This window comes from Delphinapterus leucas, chromosome 1 (assembly GCF_059928025.1).
Source record: "Delphinapterus leucas isolate spDelLeu-1000000601 "Yukka" chromosome 1, BTC_Dleu_Yukka2, whole genome shotgun sequence".
Taxonomy (NCBI): domain Eukaryota; kingdom Metazoa; phylum Chordata; class Mammalia; order Artiodactyla; family Monodontidae; genus Delphinapterus; species Delphinapterus leucas.
In genome coordinates this window covers 81,326,385-81,346,066 of record NC_143129.1, presented here as the reverse complement: position 1 = coordinate 81,346,066, position 19,682 = coordinate 81,326,385, and the positions used below count along the sequence as shown (strand labels likewise).

The window sequence follows — 19,682 nt, the reverse complement described above, 5'->3', positions numbered from 1 at the left end:
TCAGCCTTATGCAGACAGAGCCTGGCAGAGCCCTTGGGACAGATCTTAGCACTGTCCGCCTGCCCCCAGCCTCATGTATATACTTTTTCATTTTTCAAGTTACTTAGGAAACTTCTCTCTGGAATCTGAACTGAATGGTACCTATTACCCCTAACGAATGCCAGCTCAATACCGTGTCCTCTGGGTGATTATATTCTCCCCTCTGCCCACACTCCTGAGAATAAGCGTGGTCTTGCATGTTCTTTGCTTTTGCGGAGGAATCTCAGGTGTTGTAGCCTGAGTACCTACTCTTAAGGATACCTACCCTACTCTGTGTGTTAGTTTATGGGCTGAATCTATTCTGAAAAGCTCAGCATTTATGTTAGGTTGGATATTTTAAATTATTTTTTATAAACCTTCCTGTTTTGTTTTTCTAATCCCTAGCCATGTGCTTTTGCTCCTTGATTGGAGACCATAAGAGCAAGGTGTAGTTTGACATTTGGTTTGGCAGTTCGGGGGGAGACATTGTTGTGGGTCTCTCACTGAGCCGTTAGCATTCAATAATTGAAATCTGGTAAATATTACTGTGCTAATGGGGAAAAAAAATTTTTTTTTCTTTAACAAGGGAAGAATCCACAGAGAAGTAGAAAGTGGAACTCCAGAGTTAGAATTATAGAAGTTAAAGTCAAACATTTATTGAATGTCTACTGTGTGCAGGGTATTGTGTTAGATACTGCAATAGATACAAAAGCGAAGCAAGAGACACTGTGCTAACTTGCAGCCTCTCAGAGGAATGACCACATGACCTAGCTGTGGAAGGCTTAAGTGCCGGAGGGACTAGAAAAGGAGGGGAGAAAGATCTCTGGGTGAAGGCAATGAAGGAAATCTTTTTTTGCGGTACGTGGGCCTCTCACTGTTGTGGCCTCTCCCGTTGCGGAGCACAGGCTCCGGACGTGCAGGCTCCGCGGCCATGGCTCACGGGCCCAGCCGCTCCGCGGCATGTGGGATCTTCCCGGACCGGGGCACGAACCCGTGTCCCCTGCATCGGCAGGCGGACTCTCAACCACTGCGCCACCAGGGAAGCCCAATGAAGGAAATCTTGATGAAGAAAGTGAACTGTTTAGATTAAGCAGAATTTCAACAAGAAGGCATTCAGCAAGCTTTACTGAGCCATTATGTGCCAGACACTAGTAATTGGGAATGAAAAGACATGGGTGTGGCGGGGATCAAACTTGGCCAGATGAACAACAAATAGTCCTGTTTCATTAGAACTTAAGGTGTGTGTAGGAATAAAACAGAAGATAAGCCTTCGAAGAGCCTTAAATGCCAGGTGAAGTGCTCTACGTTAAAAAAAAAAAAAAAGGGAGGGGGGATTCCCTGGCGGCCCAGTGGTTAGGACTCTTCGCTGTCACTCCCGATGGCCCAGGTTCAGTCCCTGGTTGGGGAACTAAGATCCCACAAGCCACGGCACAGCCAGAAAAAAGAACCAGAGAAGTTTTGTTTTTCATCAGCTCCGCTTTAGAAACACTGATATTTCAGAATACATACAGAGGGATCAATTAGGAGACTGCCGTGATTAGTTAGTAAGTGGAGGCAGTGATAACTTGAAACGAGGGAAATGGGTATGAAAAAACTGTGGAAGTACAATCATTTATGATTTAGCATTAAACACTGAGTTGATGTGAGAGGAGTAAAAGACTCCCAAGATTTCATGGCTAGGTGAACTTTGGGGAAGAAAATATTTTAGCTTTGGACCGATTATAATTCAGGCATGTGTGAGAAATCTAGATACAGGTGTCCAGCAGTTATTTCTTAATTATTTGCTGAGCACCTTCTAATGCTCTGGGCACTGATGAGGATGGTGGGGATACAGTGGTGATAAGGCAGAGTAAATACCTGTGAATGAATTCGTAGACGACAGGTGTCTTCTCTGGAGAGCACGTTGTAGGAGAGGAGGGGAAATGCAGAGACGGGTAAGGAGGATACTGCAGGCCTCCAGTGGGCGAGGGTGACCTGGACAGTGTTGATGGCGGTGGAGATGGAGAGACAGACGTGAGTACATCACTGATGCATTTTAGAGAGAGAACCAGTAGGGCTTTGCAGTTGGGTTGGATATGAAACGTGAGAGAAAGGGTGTGATCAGAGTTTTGGCCTGGGTGGATACACAGTGGTGGTCTTTACGAGCGAGCAAGGAGGACTGAGGGAGGAAAGGCAGTACTGAAACTGAGTTCAGGAGAAACATTAGGTTAGAAACACATAGCTGGGAGTCGTTTTCACTGAGCAGATGGGAAGATGCAACCCCATTTATGGGGAGCAAGAGGGAGCTGACTACTCAGGGAGATAGACCGAAAGAGGGGCCAGAGAAGGGAGAGTCTAAGAGCCGGGAGCTTGAGCCAGGGCTGCTCAAGTTCTCAGATTTGGAGACGAGAATGAGGCTTGGCCATGAGTGGCAATTCCTTCAATCACAAATACAAGCAGCCAAGGCTGTGACAGCCTTTGAAATTTTAGCAGGAGGATGAAAAGACAAAGGCAACCCTGAAAGTCAGAGAGGGTGTCAAGCTACTGAAGGGCCCAATCCTAAGGAAGCAAGACACCTTGCATTACATTCATACATTTTAAAGCTCAGAAAATACAGACGGGATGAGAATGCATTGAAGGAACAATCCAGGGCTTTTCCCCTGCCACATTCTCATCACCACAGTCCCCCGAAGTGAGGATGTTTTTCTAAATGTCTGTTTTTGTTTCTAAAACTAGAAGCCTTCTCCCAATCCCTGCTATTAACCTGTCAGCTCCACTCTTCTGCCTCGAGAAGCTATTTTCCTTCTCTCTTCTCTTTATTCTGCCATTAACATTTGAACAGTAACTTGATTATTTTAGAAGAAACTGGTGCTGAGTTTCATCTTCTTTGGTCTGAAGTTAGGTGATCCTATTGTCATCATTTTCTGTTTCTTCTGCATTTTATTACTGAGGCCTCTTCTGCTCAGAAGAGATGTTAGTGAACTTTGGTAGTTAGCGGAACTATCCCTCCTTTATACCCTTTATACCCTTCCTACTACATTTGAAGCCAGTATGATGTGTGAAAAAGTCTGTGTTCATACAAGAAACAAGTTAGGAGCTTCCTTTTCCGTCTCAGATGGCCTCCTGTGTTTTGCTGTCAAAGGGCCTGGAGAATCCCTGCCCAGATGTTGTTTTGACTCCCCAGAAGAACCCTTTGTGTCTTCTTCATCCCCATCATTCAGCCTGACTTATCTACTGCTCCTCTGGAGAAAATCTGGCTGTAGCCTTGCAGAGAGAGGGGACAGCAGTGAGCAGTGACAGACAATAAGTGTAGTCTTCAATGTTTGTGTGAAGGGCTACCACACTGAGGGGCTGCCTGCGATCTGGAAAGATGCCAGGAAGGAGGAGCCTTCCGAGTCCCCCCAGCTCCCACATCTCAGGAGAACCCACCAGTCAGTAAATCACTCTGGGAGATGCCCTTTGGTTTAAACCCAACTTTCCATCTCTCTGTCCTGACCAGAAACTGTTGCAAAGCCATGGTGAGCAGCTCAGGGGAAAATTCATAGTGTTAATACCAACTCCTGTTACCTTCCTCCTTGCACACCTCTTCCCATCTCTGACTGCATGCACATGTACGTGCGCACACACACGCACACGCACACACGCACACGCGCACACACACACATCTCTATTTAACTGAGATTTGAGATGCTGCGTACTTGGCTCAGAATCCTGACTGGATTCTCTTTCTTCTGAGTAAGTCCCATCCCTGATGTCTTTCCAATCTGAGAGACGTTTTTTCCTGAAACAATGTCCACAGATAGTCCCTATAGTGCTGCACATGTTACTTCTGTTTTTAACTCTTCTTAGTTTGGGGCAGTTTAAGAGAAGGCAGAAGTATGGGGCAGAGTGAGGGGTGAGTTGTGGGGATTTACTCATCCTGGCCTCAGGCCAGATCTGGGCTGGAAAGTGAGCAACTTTATAAGCAGGACGTAATGAGGGTGGGGTAGCAGGTAGCTGCCTAGAAGCAAATGGCCCATATGTTGTGAAGTTAAAGACGATACCTGTGTGAAGCCCAGCCCGAAAGCAATTCACAGAGAGGAATCTAGAAACTGCATGGACCTTAGGGCTAATGCATCCACCTTCACTGCTCCAGCCTGCTAGATACTCCTTGGGATCTTTGCCTCAGGTCACAGAACAGGTAGTTGAAGCTATGAGACAAGCACCTCATGGGCTTTGGGGCCTGGGTTCTATTCCTGCAGCCATCCCTTAGTCGCTCTGTGACACTGGGTAAGTTAACTAACCTCCAAATCCTCCGTTTCCCTGTCTGTAAAATTCTATCCTGCCTCATAGGGCTGTTGGGAGGTTAAATGAGAAAATGCACATTACGGACCTAGAACAGAATCACGTGCAGAGCAGCTGCTTCATAAACGGTGGTGGTATAGTCAGCTCCCAGTAGCCCCACTGGCCGGGTGCTGGGACAGCTCCCTCACACGAACAAGGGAGAAGTGGAGGTCTGGAGTGTGAGGCTGCACGTCCTCAGCCTTCAGAAGGACAGGGCTGGATGCGGGAGAGAGGCCTGCTGACCTGCTTTCTTCCCTCTGTGCCCAGCTCTACAGAGCATTCCAGAATTAAGCCCAAAAGAAGGGCAGAAGAATAGGATCATGAAGCCGTGATCAGTGCCTGGACACTGCTCTAAGGCAAGGGCTGGGCCTTCCTGATAGAGTTTTCTCTCCCAAACCTCACTCTCCTCACGTCCCTCCCACCCCGTCCCCGATGTGCACCATCCCCTACCTTCAACCTCCCAAGACACTTATTTGATGCTTTTAAACTTTTTCTTTATTTAGACAGAAAAGACCAACTCTTTAAAAGTAAAATGCAATAAATAAATAAGTTAAGCATAGAGAAGTGTCTGAAACGGACTCCCCACTCTCCCCGGACCATTCCCACCCCCACCCCATTTCTCTTCCCTAAAACCTCTTTCTAGAGAAAATGATCAGGTAATAAACCCCTTTAGCCCGCCCCACACCCCTCCTCCCAAATACCCAATTACCCCCCAAAGCAAAGGGAGAACTCAAGAGAGAGAGAAAATCCAAGGGAAACATTGTCTAAACCCCCAGAAAGAGAAATGGCAGCGTCCGGGCTGGGCCGGGCTGGATAACGCACGGGTGGTAGTGCTATTTACACGGAGGGGCCAGCAGAGACTGTAAACATTTTTAGGGGTTTGGGGGAGGTCTTTTCCTCGTGAAAGGAGGAGGGTCTCTGTGGCTGACTGGCGGAGAGGCAGCCCTCAGGGCTCCTCCACGTTCTCCTTGGAGGGGGCCCTTGGGGGAGGCAGTGAGTTTTAGGGCTGGGAGCCCAGGGTTCAGGGATATCCTACCTCGAGCTGAGGGTGGCCACAGGGAGTGTGACAACCAGCTTCTGAGAAACCCCGAATATGAGGGCGAGGCTGGGGCGAGGGTGGGCAGGGAGCATGTGGGAGGCCCCTGCTGCCCTCCCGGGCCGCACAGGTAGAAGAGGCCCGCTGCTGGGGGAGGCAAGTGCGAAGGCTGGGCGCAGAAGGCCCGTCACAGGAGCCCCAGCAGAAGGCAGATACCCCAGAGCCTTCGAGCCTGTTCCTTGCTCCCTCACAAAGGCCAAAAGGGCACCTGGGAGGAAACAGGCCCTTCGGGGAGGCGGGGTGGTGGGAGTGGGCCGGTGTCCTGTGCCCCCAGGGCCATGAAGCAGCGTTTGCCCCAGAGCCCAATCAAGGCCCAGGGCAGATGTGCAGAGAGGGCTGGGGCCAGTCGTGGGGCGAGGGGGTGAGGCGCCCCTTCCTCTGGTGTCTCCAGGCCTGTGAAGGAAGGAAACGTGGGTGAAGCTGTGGAGAAGACGGCAGCTGAGGCAGGTCCAAGGCCCTGGGTGGGGAGAGGGAGCTGGGGCGGCTGAGGAAGGCAGGTCATCAGAAAGGCCTCGGTCCAAACTGAACCATCCGGCCCCCCAGCCATTCGACAAGGGGCAGGGATGGAGGAGACGGGAGGGAGGGGCGAATGACACAAGAAACCAAAGGATATTAGGAAGGAAATACTCAAACAGCCCGTGAGGGAAGGAACATGGAAGATCACGGAGACAGGGACTAGAGGAGGAGGGGCAAAGAAATGAGACAACAGGCAGGCAGAGGTGACTCAGAGAAAGGAGGAGGGTGCAGTGTCGGGACAGACACCTGGAAAAAGAGCAAGGGGGCACCCGCAAAAGGGCGGCCAGGGTGGAACCAGGGCTGGACTTAGGGCTGGAGTCTCGTGGGGGCGAGCGAGACCCCCCAGCCCCTAGGGGGCGCTCTCATTCCTTTTTGGAAAGGAACAAAGAAAGCGAGAGAGAAATGCACGGAACACAGACCACAGTCACCAACCACTGTTGACCAAGCACGTCCCGCGAGCTGCCCCCGGCCCTGACTCTGGGCTGGGGGGCGCTTCCCTCCGCGGCCCCCTCCCCAAATAACAAACAATCGGCTCCAAAGACAACACGCTCGTTCCATGCAACTTACAGGGGCCCGGAGCAGGGGTCCGGGGATGGGGGCTTCGGCCGACAATGGACACGGGCCCTGGGCTGGGGGGCCCCCAGGGTGGGAGGAGTTAAGCAGCCAGGATTGGGGGGAAAGGGGGAAAAACAGAAAATGTGGGTATTGTTCTTGGGTTGTTTTTTTTCAGGGGTTTGGTCCAAAGGAGATTAAACAACACAAAAGTAATGAAAGCTCACAGCTCTGTGGCCATGAGGTTGGCGGCTGCCGGGCAGTGGGGAGGAGGGGACCTGTTAAGTGAAATTCACAGGCAGTCCAGCATTCCAGCTGCCTCCACCTGAACCAAAGCTGCTCCCCAGAGCCCTGACACTCGGACTCCCCCCAGTCTGTTCTGTGTACTCTCCCCTGTCCCGTGGGTCTACTGCCACATGAGGGAAATCACCTGGGGTCCAGGGCACCGGGACCTGATGTCCCCACTTCTCAGGACAACAGATACTCTAGGAGCCAGTGATTCTAGGACCCTCCGGTACCTTAAACCAGCCCCCTATTCCCCAAACCCTACTCCCCTAATTCTATTCCAACCTAAAGGAAAACCAGAAAAAGAGACACACAAGACACATGGACACTGACCAGACAAACGAGACCAGATATTGGGGAGGTTCTAGGGAGTGGACACAGACATATACAGACCTGGCTCTCTCTGGGGTCACAGTGTGAGTGTGTGTGCACACGCGCACGCGTGTGTGTGTGCGTGTGCGTGTGCGTGTGTGTGAGAGAGTGAGAGAGAAAGTGAAAGAGAGAGAGACTCGGGTGATTGAAAAACAGCTGAGGAAGCTGCTCCAGATCCCTGCCTCAAGTGCCCAGAGTCAGGGGTGGGCATCCCTGAGGGTGGTGGGAAAGGGGGTGGGGGCAGTCCAAGTGAGGGCCCTGGCTGCCATGTGAAGGGGCTGGAGAGGTCACAGGACGGGAGCGGGACCCACCTGGGGCCCTCAGTAGGGCCGGTTGGCATCCTTAGGCCGCTTTAGCTGGACTTTGAGGCGCTTCATGCCAATCTGGAAACCGTTCATGGCCTGGATGGCAGCCTGGGCACTGGCCGGATTGTCGAAACTCACAAAGCCTGAGGTGAGAGGGGCATAAGGCCTGGCCCAGCGCCAACCCCCCCGCCCCCCCCGCCCTGCCCCACTGTCCTGTGCTTAGGCCGAGGCCTGCTCTTTGCTTTCCCGTCACCACCCTACTTCCTCCAGGTCTCCCAAATGCCCGGAAAACTGCCCAGCACACAGGAGGCTTTCGGTAAGTAGCTGTTGGTTGACAGGCTGAGTGAATGAGTCCAGTCCAGCCTCTCACACACCCTGGGACATTCCTTTCAGCATTCTTTGAGCGGCGGCAGCCCCTTCCTTGGCCTGGGTAGCTCAGAACCTGCCTTTTGAAACCTCCACTCCGGACCCTAAATGACTTCTGAAGCCCAGAGGACAAGCACGTCCCCTTTCTCCCCTGAAGCAGCCTTTCAAAGAGTGAAGGCAGCTAAACCCTGCTCCCTAAGCCTTCCTTTTGACAACTGAACTTCCCCAGTTCCCGAGCCTCTTCCAATCCTCACAGAGCATGGATCTGACCAGTTCTTAAGGAGAAAAGATGTGGTTTTCTGGAGGAAGAGATGGGCCTGGGCAGCAGCTGGTATGGGATGTCAGGAGTGTAAAAACTGGTCCTTTCAGACTCTTGGACAGTCTGGATTTCAACTACTGGGTCCATTGCAACCATAAGTGCCTGCAAATGCATCAGATCTTGACCTCATCTGGAGTTTGGCCAAAATGTGCTATATTTTATCTTTTAGATCATCATATTCTTACCAAAACACTTGCTCTGATTGGTGGCCCGGTCAACAAAGACTTTGGCTGAGATGACATGGCCAAAGGGGACAAACATCTGGAGGATCTCTGAGTCAGTGAACTCCTGGGGCAGGTGGTAGATGAAGATGTTGCAGCCATCAGGGCCTGGGTGGCAGCGGAGACGGAAGGAAGAGCTCAGTGACTGGGAGACAGACTCAAGGTGCAGGGGGCTGGGGAAGGCAGCCCCCAACATGTGGGCCAGGGCGCCAGCCACCTCACCTGCCGCCCTCCCCCCAGTTTCATCCCCACACATGGGGCCAGAGCTGGCCTTGGAGCCCACGACAAGGGCACCCCAGCCCTGAAGGCTCTTGGCTGGGACTCCCTGCCCAGGCCACACCTTCCCGTTGCTGCTGCTGCTGCTGCTGCTGCTGCTGCTGCTGCTGCTGCTGCTGGGGGGGAGGCGGAGGCTGCTGGGCCACCAGGGCAGGAGGCTGTGGGAACGCGGGTGCCACCAGGCTGTAGGCTGCCGGGTAGGCTGCTGCGGGGGGAGGACAGAGAGAGCTAATGGGGTTCCTGAGAGGCCCCTGCCCCACCTGGCCCTCCCAGCCACCCCAGTCCCCCTCTCCCTCGCCCAGGCCGATGGAGTGGACAGGGCTGAGAGGTGTCATAGGGGGAGCTGCCTCAGACTGTGCCCGTAAAGGCGTGTCCTCACAGGTATGGCCTGCTGGGAAGTCTGACGGGGTGGCTGGCAGACAGCACAAAGCCCAGGCCCAACTTCTGGGCCTCTTTTGCTCTTACCAACCCTTCCACCCAGGCCGGGGCCTGCGCTGGGGCTCCTCACCTGTATAGTGCTGCATCCCCGCGTAGGCCTGCTGCAGGGGGTCCACGGGGGCCGCGGGGCTCTGGGCTGGGGAGAGCAGCACTGACCGTGAGGGTGGGGCTGGGATGCTGCTGGGAGCCCCACCAGTGCCTCTTGGAGCAGAGGCCAGGCAGGTGGGGAGGAGAGCCTCATGGGAGAGCATGGGATGTGAAATGAGAGGGTGGAAATGCACAGAGCCGTAGGGAGAGGGGAGAGCCTGGCGTTAGCAAGACTTGAGTCTGTGACTGGCTGTGCAACCCTGGACAAACTCACTTCGCCTCTCTGTGCCTCAGCTTCCCTGGCTGAGACCAGGAAGGAACATCCCTGCCCAGGGTGACAGAGCAGGAGAAAGCGCCGTTATCACCCCACAGCCTGGAGAGGGAAGGTGTGTCATGCCTGTCGGCAGTGAGAGCAATAGCTGGGGCGGTTGCTGGGGAGAGGGGTGGGTAGGCAGAGAACCCCACCTGGGTAGGGGTGAACCCCGTTGGGATACAGAGCATCAGGGGCAGGCTGCCCAGTGGGCTGGGTGGGCACCGGGCTGTAGCCGTTGACGCCCAGGGCAGCAGGGATTGCAGAGACGGGCGTGGCAGCGATGGCAGGAGGGGTGCTGGTTCCTGGGGAAGAGAAAGCGGCAGAGACAGAACAGAGAAGCAGACACACACATACACACAAATGCAGAGAAGCAGTCAACAAGTCTGAGGGCAGAGGGGAGGAAGCAGGCTACTCTCTGACCCCTGAACCCCTCCCAGCCCCCATGGCTTCCCTGAGTGATGCCCTGTGCCCCCCTCCCCTCCCCCACCACGTGGTAGCTCCCCTGACCTGCCCCACTCACACCCAGCCCAGCCCTGCCTGGACCTTACCTGAGGATGGGGTGATGGGGGTGGCGATGAGGCCATTGGCATTGATGGCGGCCATGTGCTGCATCTGCACGGCAGCCATGGTGGCCATGGGGCTGAGGTAGGCACTGTGAGCCGCTACCAGGGCCGCCTGCTGCTGCATCAGCTGGGGACAGGGGAAGAGAGGAGAGTGGGGCCAGCCCCCCTGCACCCTGGCCTGGCTCCCCTCCCAACCCTGGTCCTGGGCATTGGTGGTGGGGGCGGGGGGGCAGGATGCTGGAGAGCGTGGGGATGGGCCCGGCCCAGCACAGGGAGGAGGGGTTGGGGGGCGTGAGGGCAGTGCTCACGGCCTGGGTGTAGGCGCTGTAGGCTCCGAACTGGAGGGCGATGGGGCTGAACATGCCCAGCTGGGTGGCCACCTGCTGCATTCGGCGGAGACCTCGCTCCTTCTCCGTGTCAGCAAACTTCACCACCAGGCTGGACGAGGCACCCTGGGCACCGGCCCCCCATGTGGTCAGAGGGACAGAGTCGGGGTCTCTCTTCCCCAGAGCCCTCACGACCTGGCCTCAGTTCCACCACGCATGGCTTGGCCTCTTTGGGAGGGCAGCCATCATTGTGCCTATGTCAAAGCGGGGAGACTTTCATCCCACCCTCCCCCTGTGCCAGACTGTACAAAAGACTAAAAAACGTAGAGGAATGTGCTGGGAAAGGGAAAGTGCTCCCAGAATGCAAAGGGCAGTCCTGGCTTCTCCATGAAGATTCTGAGCCGGAAATCCTCCCCAGGGTAGATCAAGCCACAGCAAACGTTTAACCTCAAGCTCGTCTTGTCTGGTAGCTACCCCACCCCCTTACCTCACCCCATGCTCCCACATCCCAGTCCTCACGGTGTGCTCAGGGATGCAGCCTTAAAGTTTCATACCAGCCTATGCCAAATAAAAACCAGCCTGGAACATCTGCAAGGACTGTTGTGGAATCCTAGGGTCTGGAACGCAGTTCTCTATCTGATGCTGCGTCCTCTCGCCCAGGTCCCTGCTAAGTGCTTGCCCAGCCTCTGCTGGAGAACCTCGAGTTATAGGAAGCTCACCTCCTTGGGAGCTAGCTAGTTCCTTTTTTTTTTTTTTAGCTAGTTCCTTTTGAGAGGTTTGTTCTGCTGGGGGAGCCCTCTGCGAGATCAGTCAGCTGACCCACTGCTAATGTGTGGGGCAGCAGGATGAATGTGCAGAGGGCACGTGGGGCCTCTAAACAAGTGTCCCGATGCCCAGCCAGTGAGGCGGGGAAGCGGGGGGGGGGGGGGGGATGCGATATGGGAAGGAGGGAGAAGAGGTGAGAGGTGACCAGGGCTGAGGGCTGGAGGAGGCAGGAGAGGAGGGGCTGGGAGATGTTATTGGAAAGGGGAAGCTGTCCCTAAGAGGTTTGATTCTTCTGCCAGAAAATTCTTTTTGAATAATAGTCATTCAATAATAGGCAGTCCATTCTGGATAGTAAAGACCCTATCCAAAATGGACTGCGCCCTCTGAGCCAGGGTCTGGCGTGGGCCCAGCCAGGCTGGAAGAGGCCTGAGGGCTGGGGCAACGGGACTCACCGGCAGGGTCCGGCTGCTGTGAAGGGTGTTGATGGCTGCCTGGGCCTCGGCGTGAGTCTGGAACTTCACGAAGGCGCAGCCTGGAGAGTTCAAGAGGGAGGAGGAAGGGGTGAGTGCCCACCCTTGAGGGCCCCGACAGTCCCCATTGCCCACGGAACCAGTGGGGGAGGGGCAGGAAGGCGGAGTGCCCTGCGGGGAAGGGGTATCGGTGGGCTACCTTTGCTGGTGCCGTCTGGGCCCCGGAGCACAGTGCACTCGTCTATGGTCCCGAAAGGCTCGAACATCTTCCGGACGTCCTCATCTGTCTGCTGCTTCCCTAGCATCCCCACAAAGAGCTTCCGGTCTTCTGGCGGGTAGGGCACAGGAGGAGGGGCAGGTTCAGGGCCTCCAGGCTGCTTTCCCAGCCCTGCTCCAGCTTGGGACAGGCAGAGAGACCCCTCCCCTTTGCCTTCAGCTCTTCCCTGGAACTCCCCTCACCCCTGACCGATGGCTCTAGGGCATGAAAGAAGGGATGGTTGGGGGATGGGCTGCAGATACATAGACTGTGCATACCAGTTCTGAAGGACTGACTTGCACTCCACTCTGGGCCTCAGTCTTGCCGTCTCTGCAATGGGCTGGATCACATCCCCTCTGGCCACCCTGACTCCTATGCCCATCTTGACTGGGAACCCTTCAGAATTCTCAGACTTTCTTCCTCAGAAAGCCTGCCCCTCAGCTACTCCAAGTCCTAGGCCTGCGGATTGAGGGAAAAGGATTGAGTCCCAAGGTACAGAACCTACCTCCTCGGCTCTCGCTGTCGGCTGGCTTGACCTGGATCGGCCTGTTCATCTAAAGGAAAGAAGAGAAAGCAACTGCTGGGGACCTCCTCTGACCACCCCAGGAGGCCTCCCCAGGCCAGGACCTGTGGAGAGGCTAGAGGGAGTAAGCCCCAGGCCCAGCCCTCTAAAGTGCTGATGGGAAGGGAGGGATGGGGCTTAATCTTGTTTAGGATTGGACCTGAGGGGATTAGAGGTAGTGGAAGGAGAGGATGTAGAGGAGGCTGCTCCTGGGGCACGACTCTAAGCTCAGGTAGGGCCCCAGATGATTCGGCCAGGGAGAGGTGCTGCCCTCCTTAGGGGGAGAGTGGGGCTGCCCATAGGACCCGGGTCCTGAGTTAGAGCCCAACTAAGGGCTGTTCAGCAAAAGCTGCCTCAGTTCTACAAAGTAGGAGCAACAGAGGCCACCCCCTCAAGCAGCCCCAAGGAAGACTCTAGACTGAGGGAGACCCCACAGATGCCCCGACTTCCTTCTGACCCCTAGAGGTGTGTTTGCCTCTCTTTCTGCCCCCCTACACCCCTTGACCCCAGGGGGAAGGCACTCGGGCAGCACAAAGGGAGCAGATGCCCAGTCTCCGTGGCAACGGGAGAATGCGCGCCATGGCAACCGCCCACTCAGCCTGATTTATCCGTCCCCGTCGCCCAGGCGACCATGGTGACGTCATCACTTCTGCTGCTCCACACACCCGGAGAAGGAGTGGGGAGGGTGGGTGGCAACAGGGTATGCTGGGGGTGGAGGATTTGGTGGGGGCTGGGAGGTGGGGGAGGGGCCCAGGAGAGCTTCCTGATTCTGGAGGGAGGCGCTGAGCAGGCCCTGCAGGGGCCATACTGTCCAAGCTCCTGCCTTCCTCCTCCAGATCAAATCCTTGATGTCTCACCACCAAGACAGCTCTAAAGGAGGAAATGCTGTCCTGTGCTCTTTCGCGATTCTCCGGGTACCCGGAAGTCCTCCTGAGCTCTACCCTCTGCCTACTCCTGCAGCATCTCCCTTTGTTCAGCCTCCAGTGGAAATGCAGACAGTTCCCCACTCCATGTTCCTGTCTGGTAAGAGGACTTGGGAATGACTCCCGCAGGTTGATTTCCTTAACCAGTGTGGGGAGCATCTTAGGAACTGGAGAGGGAGGGAAGGACTCAGTATTTCACATCTGAAAATATTTTGCTGTTGAAGGCTTTGACCCCTGGGGCCACACCTGGCCACCCCATTCATCTGATGGTGGGGCAGCCCTAGTTCTAGTGACCAAAATAATAAGTAAACAGAAGAAAACATTCATCCAAATTCTGAGGGTGGGGCCAAAGTTACCCTCAGGAAAGGCACTGGACTTTGAGGACTGGCTCTGCCACTCACTGGCTGGGTGACCTTGGACAAGTCATTTCTCTCCTCTAGGCCTCAGCTTCCTCATCTGTAAAATGGGCTGGATCAGGCGATCTAGAGTCAGGTTCCCCTCAGCTCTAGTATTCTATCCTTGAGGTCTTGTGTGTCAGCACTTAACACAGAGAAGTGCAGAAATGATAGTTGCCCCTGCCCCTTCTCACACTGCACCCTGTTCCCAGGTGTCACGCCATGCCAGTCAGTCTGGCTGGACTCTGCAGGTGAGGTATTTTCAGCCCGGATCAAATCTAGGCCCCGCCTCAACCAATACTTCCTCCCTGTCCACCCCTCCCCCCCAATCTCTGGATCTGAGAGCAGCTGGGGGTGGGGGTGGGGGTGGTGGAGGGGGAACAGTCACACAAATCCTCTGGCCAATCTGCCCCAGCTTTATCCTCCACCAATCTGGGATTATCCCATCGGAGGTTCAATCTCCTCAGGAGCGCGTGTGAGTTTGTGTGTGTGAGTTTGTGTGTGTGTAGCAAGGGGTGGGGGTCAGACACTCAGGACTCTTGGTCCTTCACTCCCCTTCTCTCCCGTACTCCGGTCAAAGCCATCAGGAAGTCCTCTTACAGGCAGGTCAGCAGCCAGCCCCCCAGCTCCCACTACAGGAGAGGTAGGATTGGAGTCACAGCTTCGGGGAATTCTTATGCTCGGCACTAACCCCTTCCCAACAGGCCCCTGGGGACTTGTTGCTCTAGTTGGGGATGGGGAACCTGGGATCCAGGGAGAAAGGATGGTGTTCCCTCCCTGCAAGGCTCCCAGGCACAAAAATAGCATATCAATAAGTATCCACAGCTGATATGGATTCGCACAAAAACACACACAAGTGCGCAGACCACAGCACAGACCACGTTGACGGAAGGCTCTCCCCACTCCCTCACAGACAGACTCCTCCCTCAGTGGCCCCCAGTGCCCCGTTCCCAGCCTCTCCTTCCTGGCCTGGCACTTCCTGTGGGAAGCTCGGCCTTTGTTAGCTCAGCTCGGGCACACCTGCCTCCTCCCCTGAGTCCAGCTGGGCCCTGTTTACCGGGCAACCTGGCGCCGGGCGCCTCTCTTCCCTAGCTACCACCCACCAGGTGATAAGCCCTCCCCAGGGCCTCCCAAAGAAGAAGGGGCTATTTATACTCCTACCAAGTATCCCTGAGGCCCCTACCAACATGATCACTTGTAAGTAAGTCCCTCTCACCAATAGCTAAGACCCCACTTCCAAGAAGAGCTCCCCATGCCTACAGATCTAATTTTCCTGAGGGCACAGCCCTGGTGCCCTGCCACTCCCGACTCCAGACTTGCGCCTGGTGTCCCAGACCACACACAGGTCCTCTCCATGGAGCCAGAATCCACCTGCCCAAAGGCAAGATGACGGGGAGGACCCATGTCCCCAGAGTGGGATTTTGGCCCAAGTAGAGGGGGAAGCGCAGGCCAGACAGGGGTCCTTCACACCACCACCTCCAGGAGGTCACACCCTGCTCCTAGGAAGAATCCAGGGACCTGTGACAGAGCCTCTCCTGGGAACTCTTAGGGGAGAGAGAAGGAAATGGGGTTCCATGGCCATAGGCCCAGCTCCCATTCTTTCTCTCTGCAGCCTGAATCATCACTCAAATATGGTGGCACCTTCCAGATTCTGAGCTGACAAAGATGGGGAGAAAGGAGAGCGGGTAAATGCCCCCATTAAAGAAAGAACCTGCAGTCAGAGGGCATGGAGATTAGACAGTAGGAGGAACTTCCCAACAGTTGTGCAAGAGCTGGCACACTGGACACACACACACACACACACACACTCACACTCAATGACTGTCTGAGGGGAAACACTGCTGCCAGAAAGGCAGGTGGCTGAGAAAAGATCTGGGGGCACAAAGGGTCAGGCAGAGCTTGGTTATAGACATCTGCTCCCCCAAACCCCCAGCACGGGGGTCCCCTTGGAGGATAGAACCCCTCATTTCCTACTAAAGGCTCTGTCAGGTGCCTCTGGATTCTGTCCCCTGGGGCAAGGGCCAAAGTGGAGGACTCAACCTCACCTGGGAGCTTGGGGCAAGGCTCAACAATTATTAACTGGGGCTCCCTTCTCACTCGCCTCCCACCCTGGGCCTTATTACCTCAGGAAGAGGAGGCAGCGCCTTTCCACACCCAGGGCGTAGCCCTGCCTGAGCCACACAGGCAGCTGGAGGGGGACAGAGCCAGGGCAGAAGCCCCCAGCTGGCACAGATGGCCCTGGGACTCCTGTGCACCCGGCGCCGTCTCTCTCACCCATGTCCCCACTCCAGTATCCCTGCTTTCTACCTTCTCCCTCGTCCCTCTCTGGTTTCCGCAGGGGCTCTGAGAGATAGGAGACAACAGAAAAAGACAGAGAAACGGCAATGGAAATGAAAACTGTTGATTTGTGGGGGGGCCTCCCCAGAGGAAAGAGAGAGGAGAGTTGTGAGGTCATGTGATGGGAACAGGGCTTCATGTGCCCAAACACACACACACACACACACACACACACACACACACACACGCTTCTTAGAGCCCGAGCCTGCTCACACATACACAGATCCTTAACTCTGTGGGTGATGGCTGTTCTGGGCTACCTTGCCCCCGACTGGATAAGATAGTGGGGTGAAGGTGGGGAGCTGGCAGCAGATCTGCTTTCCTATAGTGGTATTTAGGGTTGAGGGCCACAGAGGGTCACAGGGCCATGGAGGGTGTGAAGTTGGGAGTGGTGGAGACAGTTCTAATTTTCCTAGATCCCCCCCGCCGCCCTTCCCATCTGTTTTGTCTATTCCTCTCCCAGGAAGAGCTAGAGGATCGGGCTCCATCTCCATTCCCACACGAGGGAAGGAGAAGATGTGACAGGTGTGTCTCCAGCACTCAGACTGTGTTTAGCAAATGTTGGCTGGAGGGAAGGGTGGAGTTAGCTCTCAAGAGGTACTTTCCAGGGAAGACAACAGAAGCCGATAGATACAGAAAGGGAATGGCACATCCTTTCCCCACAGGATGGGTAACTGGGGGGCAGTCTGAGATTTTTTATTCCTGTCCGTGCCAGCCCAGGCCTGGGATGAGCTGCAAGGCTGCCTGGGAAGAAGACAAAGAGCTCTGACCTTGCAGGAGGGAGGCCATGTCAGAGGCACCCCCTGCCTCCCTGGGCACACTTGGTGGGGTCAGGCCTGATCTTCCACACTGATGGCTGCCCCTGCCCTTGTCTGCTGCCCGCAGCCCCCCTCCTCAGGGCTTACTCCCAGCCCAGGCCCACCAGGCCCTGACCACCCTGATGCCCTGTGGCACTGTTCCCGCGGCTTTTCCTGGGAGACGTGAGGTGAGCTTGTTCGACCTCAGAAGTCAGCACAGAGATGCCAGGCGGGCAGGCACCAGCTGCCCATCTCGGGCCGCAGGCACCCCTCCCCCATTTCACAGGCAGATTTCCTCCCCAGAGCCAGAAAGAGTGCCTCCTGCTCACTCGGCCCTGCACTTGGTGTCCAAAGTCTTCTCCCCATGCCTCCCAACCAGCTAAGTCCCTCCTCTAAGTGCTGCCCCAGGGGCAGGTTGGGAAGTGGGGAAAGGGCTACCTCTGCTCTTTGCAAGGGTTATATCTACTCTGCTCATCGCCGTTTTCCTTCTCTCTTGGTGAGAAGACATGCGTGCATCTTCAGCAAGGAGGCGGGGTGCTACAAGGAGGTAGGGGCTTCCCGGTGATGAGAGGAGGTGGAAAATACACTCAGTGTCTTGGGAAGGTGGTGCCCCTTCTAAGGCCCTTCTCAGCCCCCTGGCCTTGAAAAGGCCGGGACTCACCCCTGGAAGCGTCTTCTGTTCGTGCAGGGCGCTCTGGGCCTTCAGGGCTGAATCGCGGGCACAGTATGTCAGGAAGGCACATCCTGAGGAGGGGCAGGGGCAGAGAGACCGGGTCGGGGGTAAGTCCCCGGTCTCCCCTCCCTAAAAGGCCCCCTACCCCCCACGAAACTGAGGACTGGGAAGCTTGTCCCTTCTTGCCACCTTCTGCCTGCTGGGGTGGGGAGGTGTCTGAGAGGGGGTGCACATTCGTCCCCGGAGCCTCTGGGCTGATGAGCACAGGGCAGAGACCCCGAGACCAGGAGGCTTACATGGTGGGGTGATGGAAGAGGGAGAACGCCTGGGCTGTGGGAGCTGGGGCTTTGTGTGGGGGGAGGAGAAGGGGCATGTGATCTCCAGACAAGTACGTGTAGTGTGGTTTTCTGTCTTCCTTAGCTGGTCTCCTTTCCCCTTTCTCCTTTGCCTCCACCTCCCTCCATCTTGGTCATCATCAGCCCTGTCCTCTCCCATTTTCTCTATTTCCTCCTTTCTCTCCAGCTCCATGGGAGGCAGGTGGAGGGTGGAGAGCTGACTAGAGAAGGAAAGGGAAGAGTGGGGAGCCGGAGTCCCTGGGCCGGTGGAGGGGGAGGCAGCGTGGCCCCTCTGACTCCCAGTGTCTGGGGCTCTCCAAGGCCTGACCCCAGGCCTGACCCTGCTTAGCTGCACAGCCCTTTGGCCTGAGGCACATCCTCTTTCACCCCCAGCTCCCTTAAATTTCGAGTCCCTATGCTTCCCAGATCTTTACCAATCTCTGTCCTACACTGTTTCCCAGGTCCCCCTCTTTAGTTCTGGAGCTGCCCTGCCCACTCCACGAACATCCACTCTTTCCAGGTTGAGCACCTGACCCTGTGTCCCGACCCCCATCCCAATAGTATCTGAGGCTACTAAGACTCTCAGTCTTGTGCGTGCTGCCCCCCTCCACACACACACCCCTGCCCAGCTCCTTATCTCTCAAACCAGCTCTCTCGTTCCTCCATCCTTCCTTGAGTTCATCCACATCATCCCCCTCAACTTTGGGGTCCGCATCTCTGCAGCCACCTTGACAACTCTTCCCCCAGAGAGGCTCTCTTTGGTCCTCCACCTGGGGTCCCCTGGTCACCCTAGCTGAGTTCTCTTCTAGCTCCTCCATCCACACTCCCCAGCCCATGAACTCTTTTCCTTCCAGATCAGCCTTCTCCAGCCACTCCATCCCTCCAGCCTGGCTTCCCCACCTCCTCCCAGCCTCCCAACCTCCCAGCCCACTCCCTGAAGCCTCTCCAGCCTGGCCTGACCCCTCACCCTTGTGCAGCCCGGTGTACTTGTCCTTGATGACAGTCAGCTCGAAGATCCGACCAAACTGTTCGAAGATGGGTTTCAGGTCCTTTTCCTCCAGATGCCTCGGTATCTGCCCCACAAACAGCTTGATGGCATCCGGTTCCTTCATTGGGGCGGCCCAGGAGAAGGGGCCGAGGGGAGCAGGGAGAGGCCCGAAGGCCAGGGGGAGCTGCCCAGCAAGGAGGCAAGTGGCCGGGGCTGGCTTTCCCTTTGGCCTCAACCACAGTGCTGAGCGGAGGGGCCGCTCTTCATACAAAGGAGGCCCAGGGAGTTGAGGGCTCGGGGTCAGGGGTCTAGGCAGACACTGTCATGCCACCAGGGGGCATAGCCCAAGCAAACGATCTCCCTCCCAGAGATCTGGCAGATATCCCAGGATGGGGGGCAGTGTGGCCAAGACCTGGCGGGTTAGGGTGGTAGCAGGGGCGCTGGGAACTGGGGGTTGAGATTAGAGCTGGAGGTGGAGGAAAGGGCCTGAGGAGGGTGATTGGGTTTCAGGCTGAGGGGTTAGGGTCCTGGTATGGTTGCCAGCAGCGTTGGGGGTGGGGGGCACTCCTGATGTGGGGCAGGTGGAGCTCTCGTTGGCTTCCCTGGGAGGACACCTCCCCTGTGGCTGATCCTTCTGCTGGGTCCGAAGATCCCTGATGCCAGATGCTTGATCTCTGATGGCGGCAGGGCGCCGGGGGTCCCTTTGGCCCTGCCGCCTCCCTTCAGGTCCTCCCCTCAGCCCCCCTCCCACCCCCACCCCGGTCCCCGGGCCTGGGCTGCTGCTGGCTGCTCCCGCCGCTGGGGCTGCCTGCTTTCCCGGTCACCT

The 19,682-nt window shown here is 56.1% G+C and overlaps 1 protein-coding gene across 1 annotated transcript; it reads right to left on the bottom strand.

Moving 5' to 3' along the window:
- Positions 1-3,829: 3,829 nt before the first annotated feature.
- Positions 3,830-19,579, bottom strand: CELF3 (CUGBP Elav-like family member 3). The gene is made up of 13 exons (XM_089915524.1): positions 18,836-19,579; positions 17,522-17,604; positions 12,352-12,400; positions 11,790-11,918; positions 11,573-11,652; positions 10,338-10,481; positions 10,015-10,156; positions 9,614-9,768; positions 9,137-9,302; positions 8,693-8,833; positions 8,317-8,460; positions 7,453-7,589; positions 3,830-5,809 (listed from the first exon to the last, which is right to left on the bottom strand). Exons 1-12 carry the CDS (start codon positions 18,978-18,980, stop codon positions 7,462-7,464), a joined length of 1,506 nt encoding a protein of 501 aa, XP_089771650.1. The 5' UTR covers positions 18,981-19,579; the 3' UTR covers positions 3,830-5,809; positions 7,453-7,461.
- Positions 19,580-19,682: the final 103 nt, after the last annotated feature.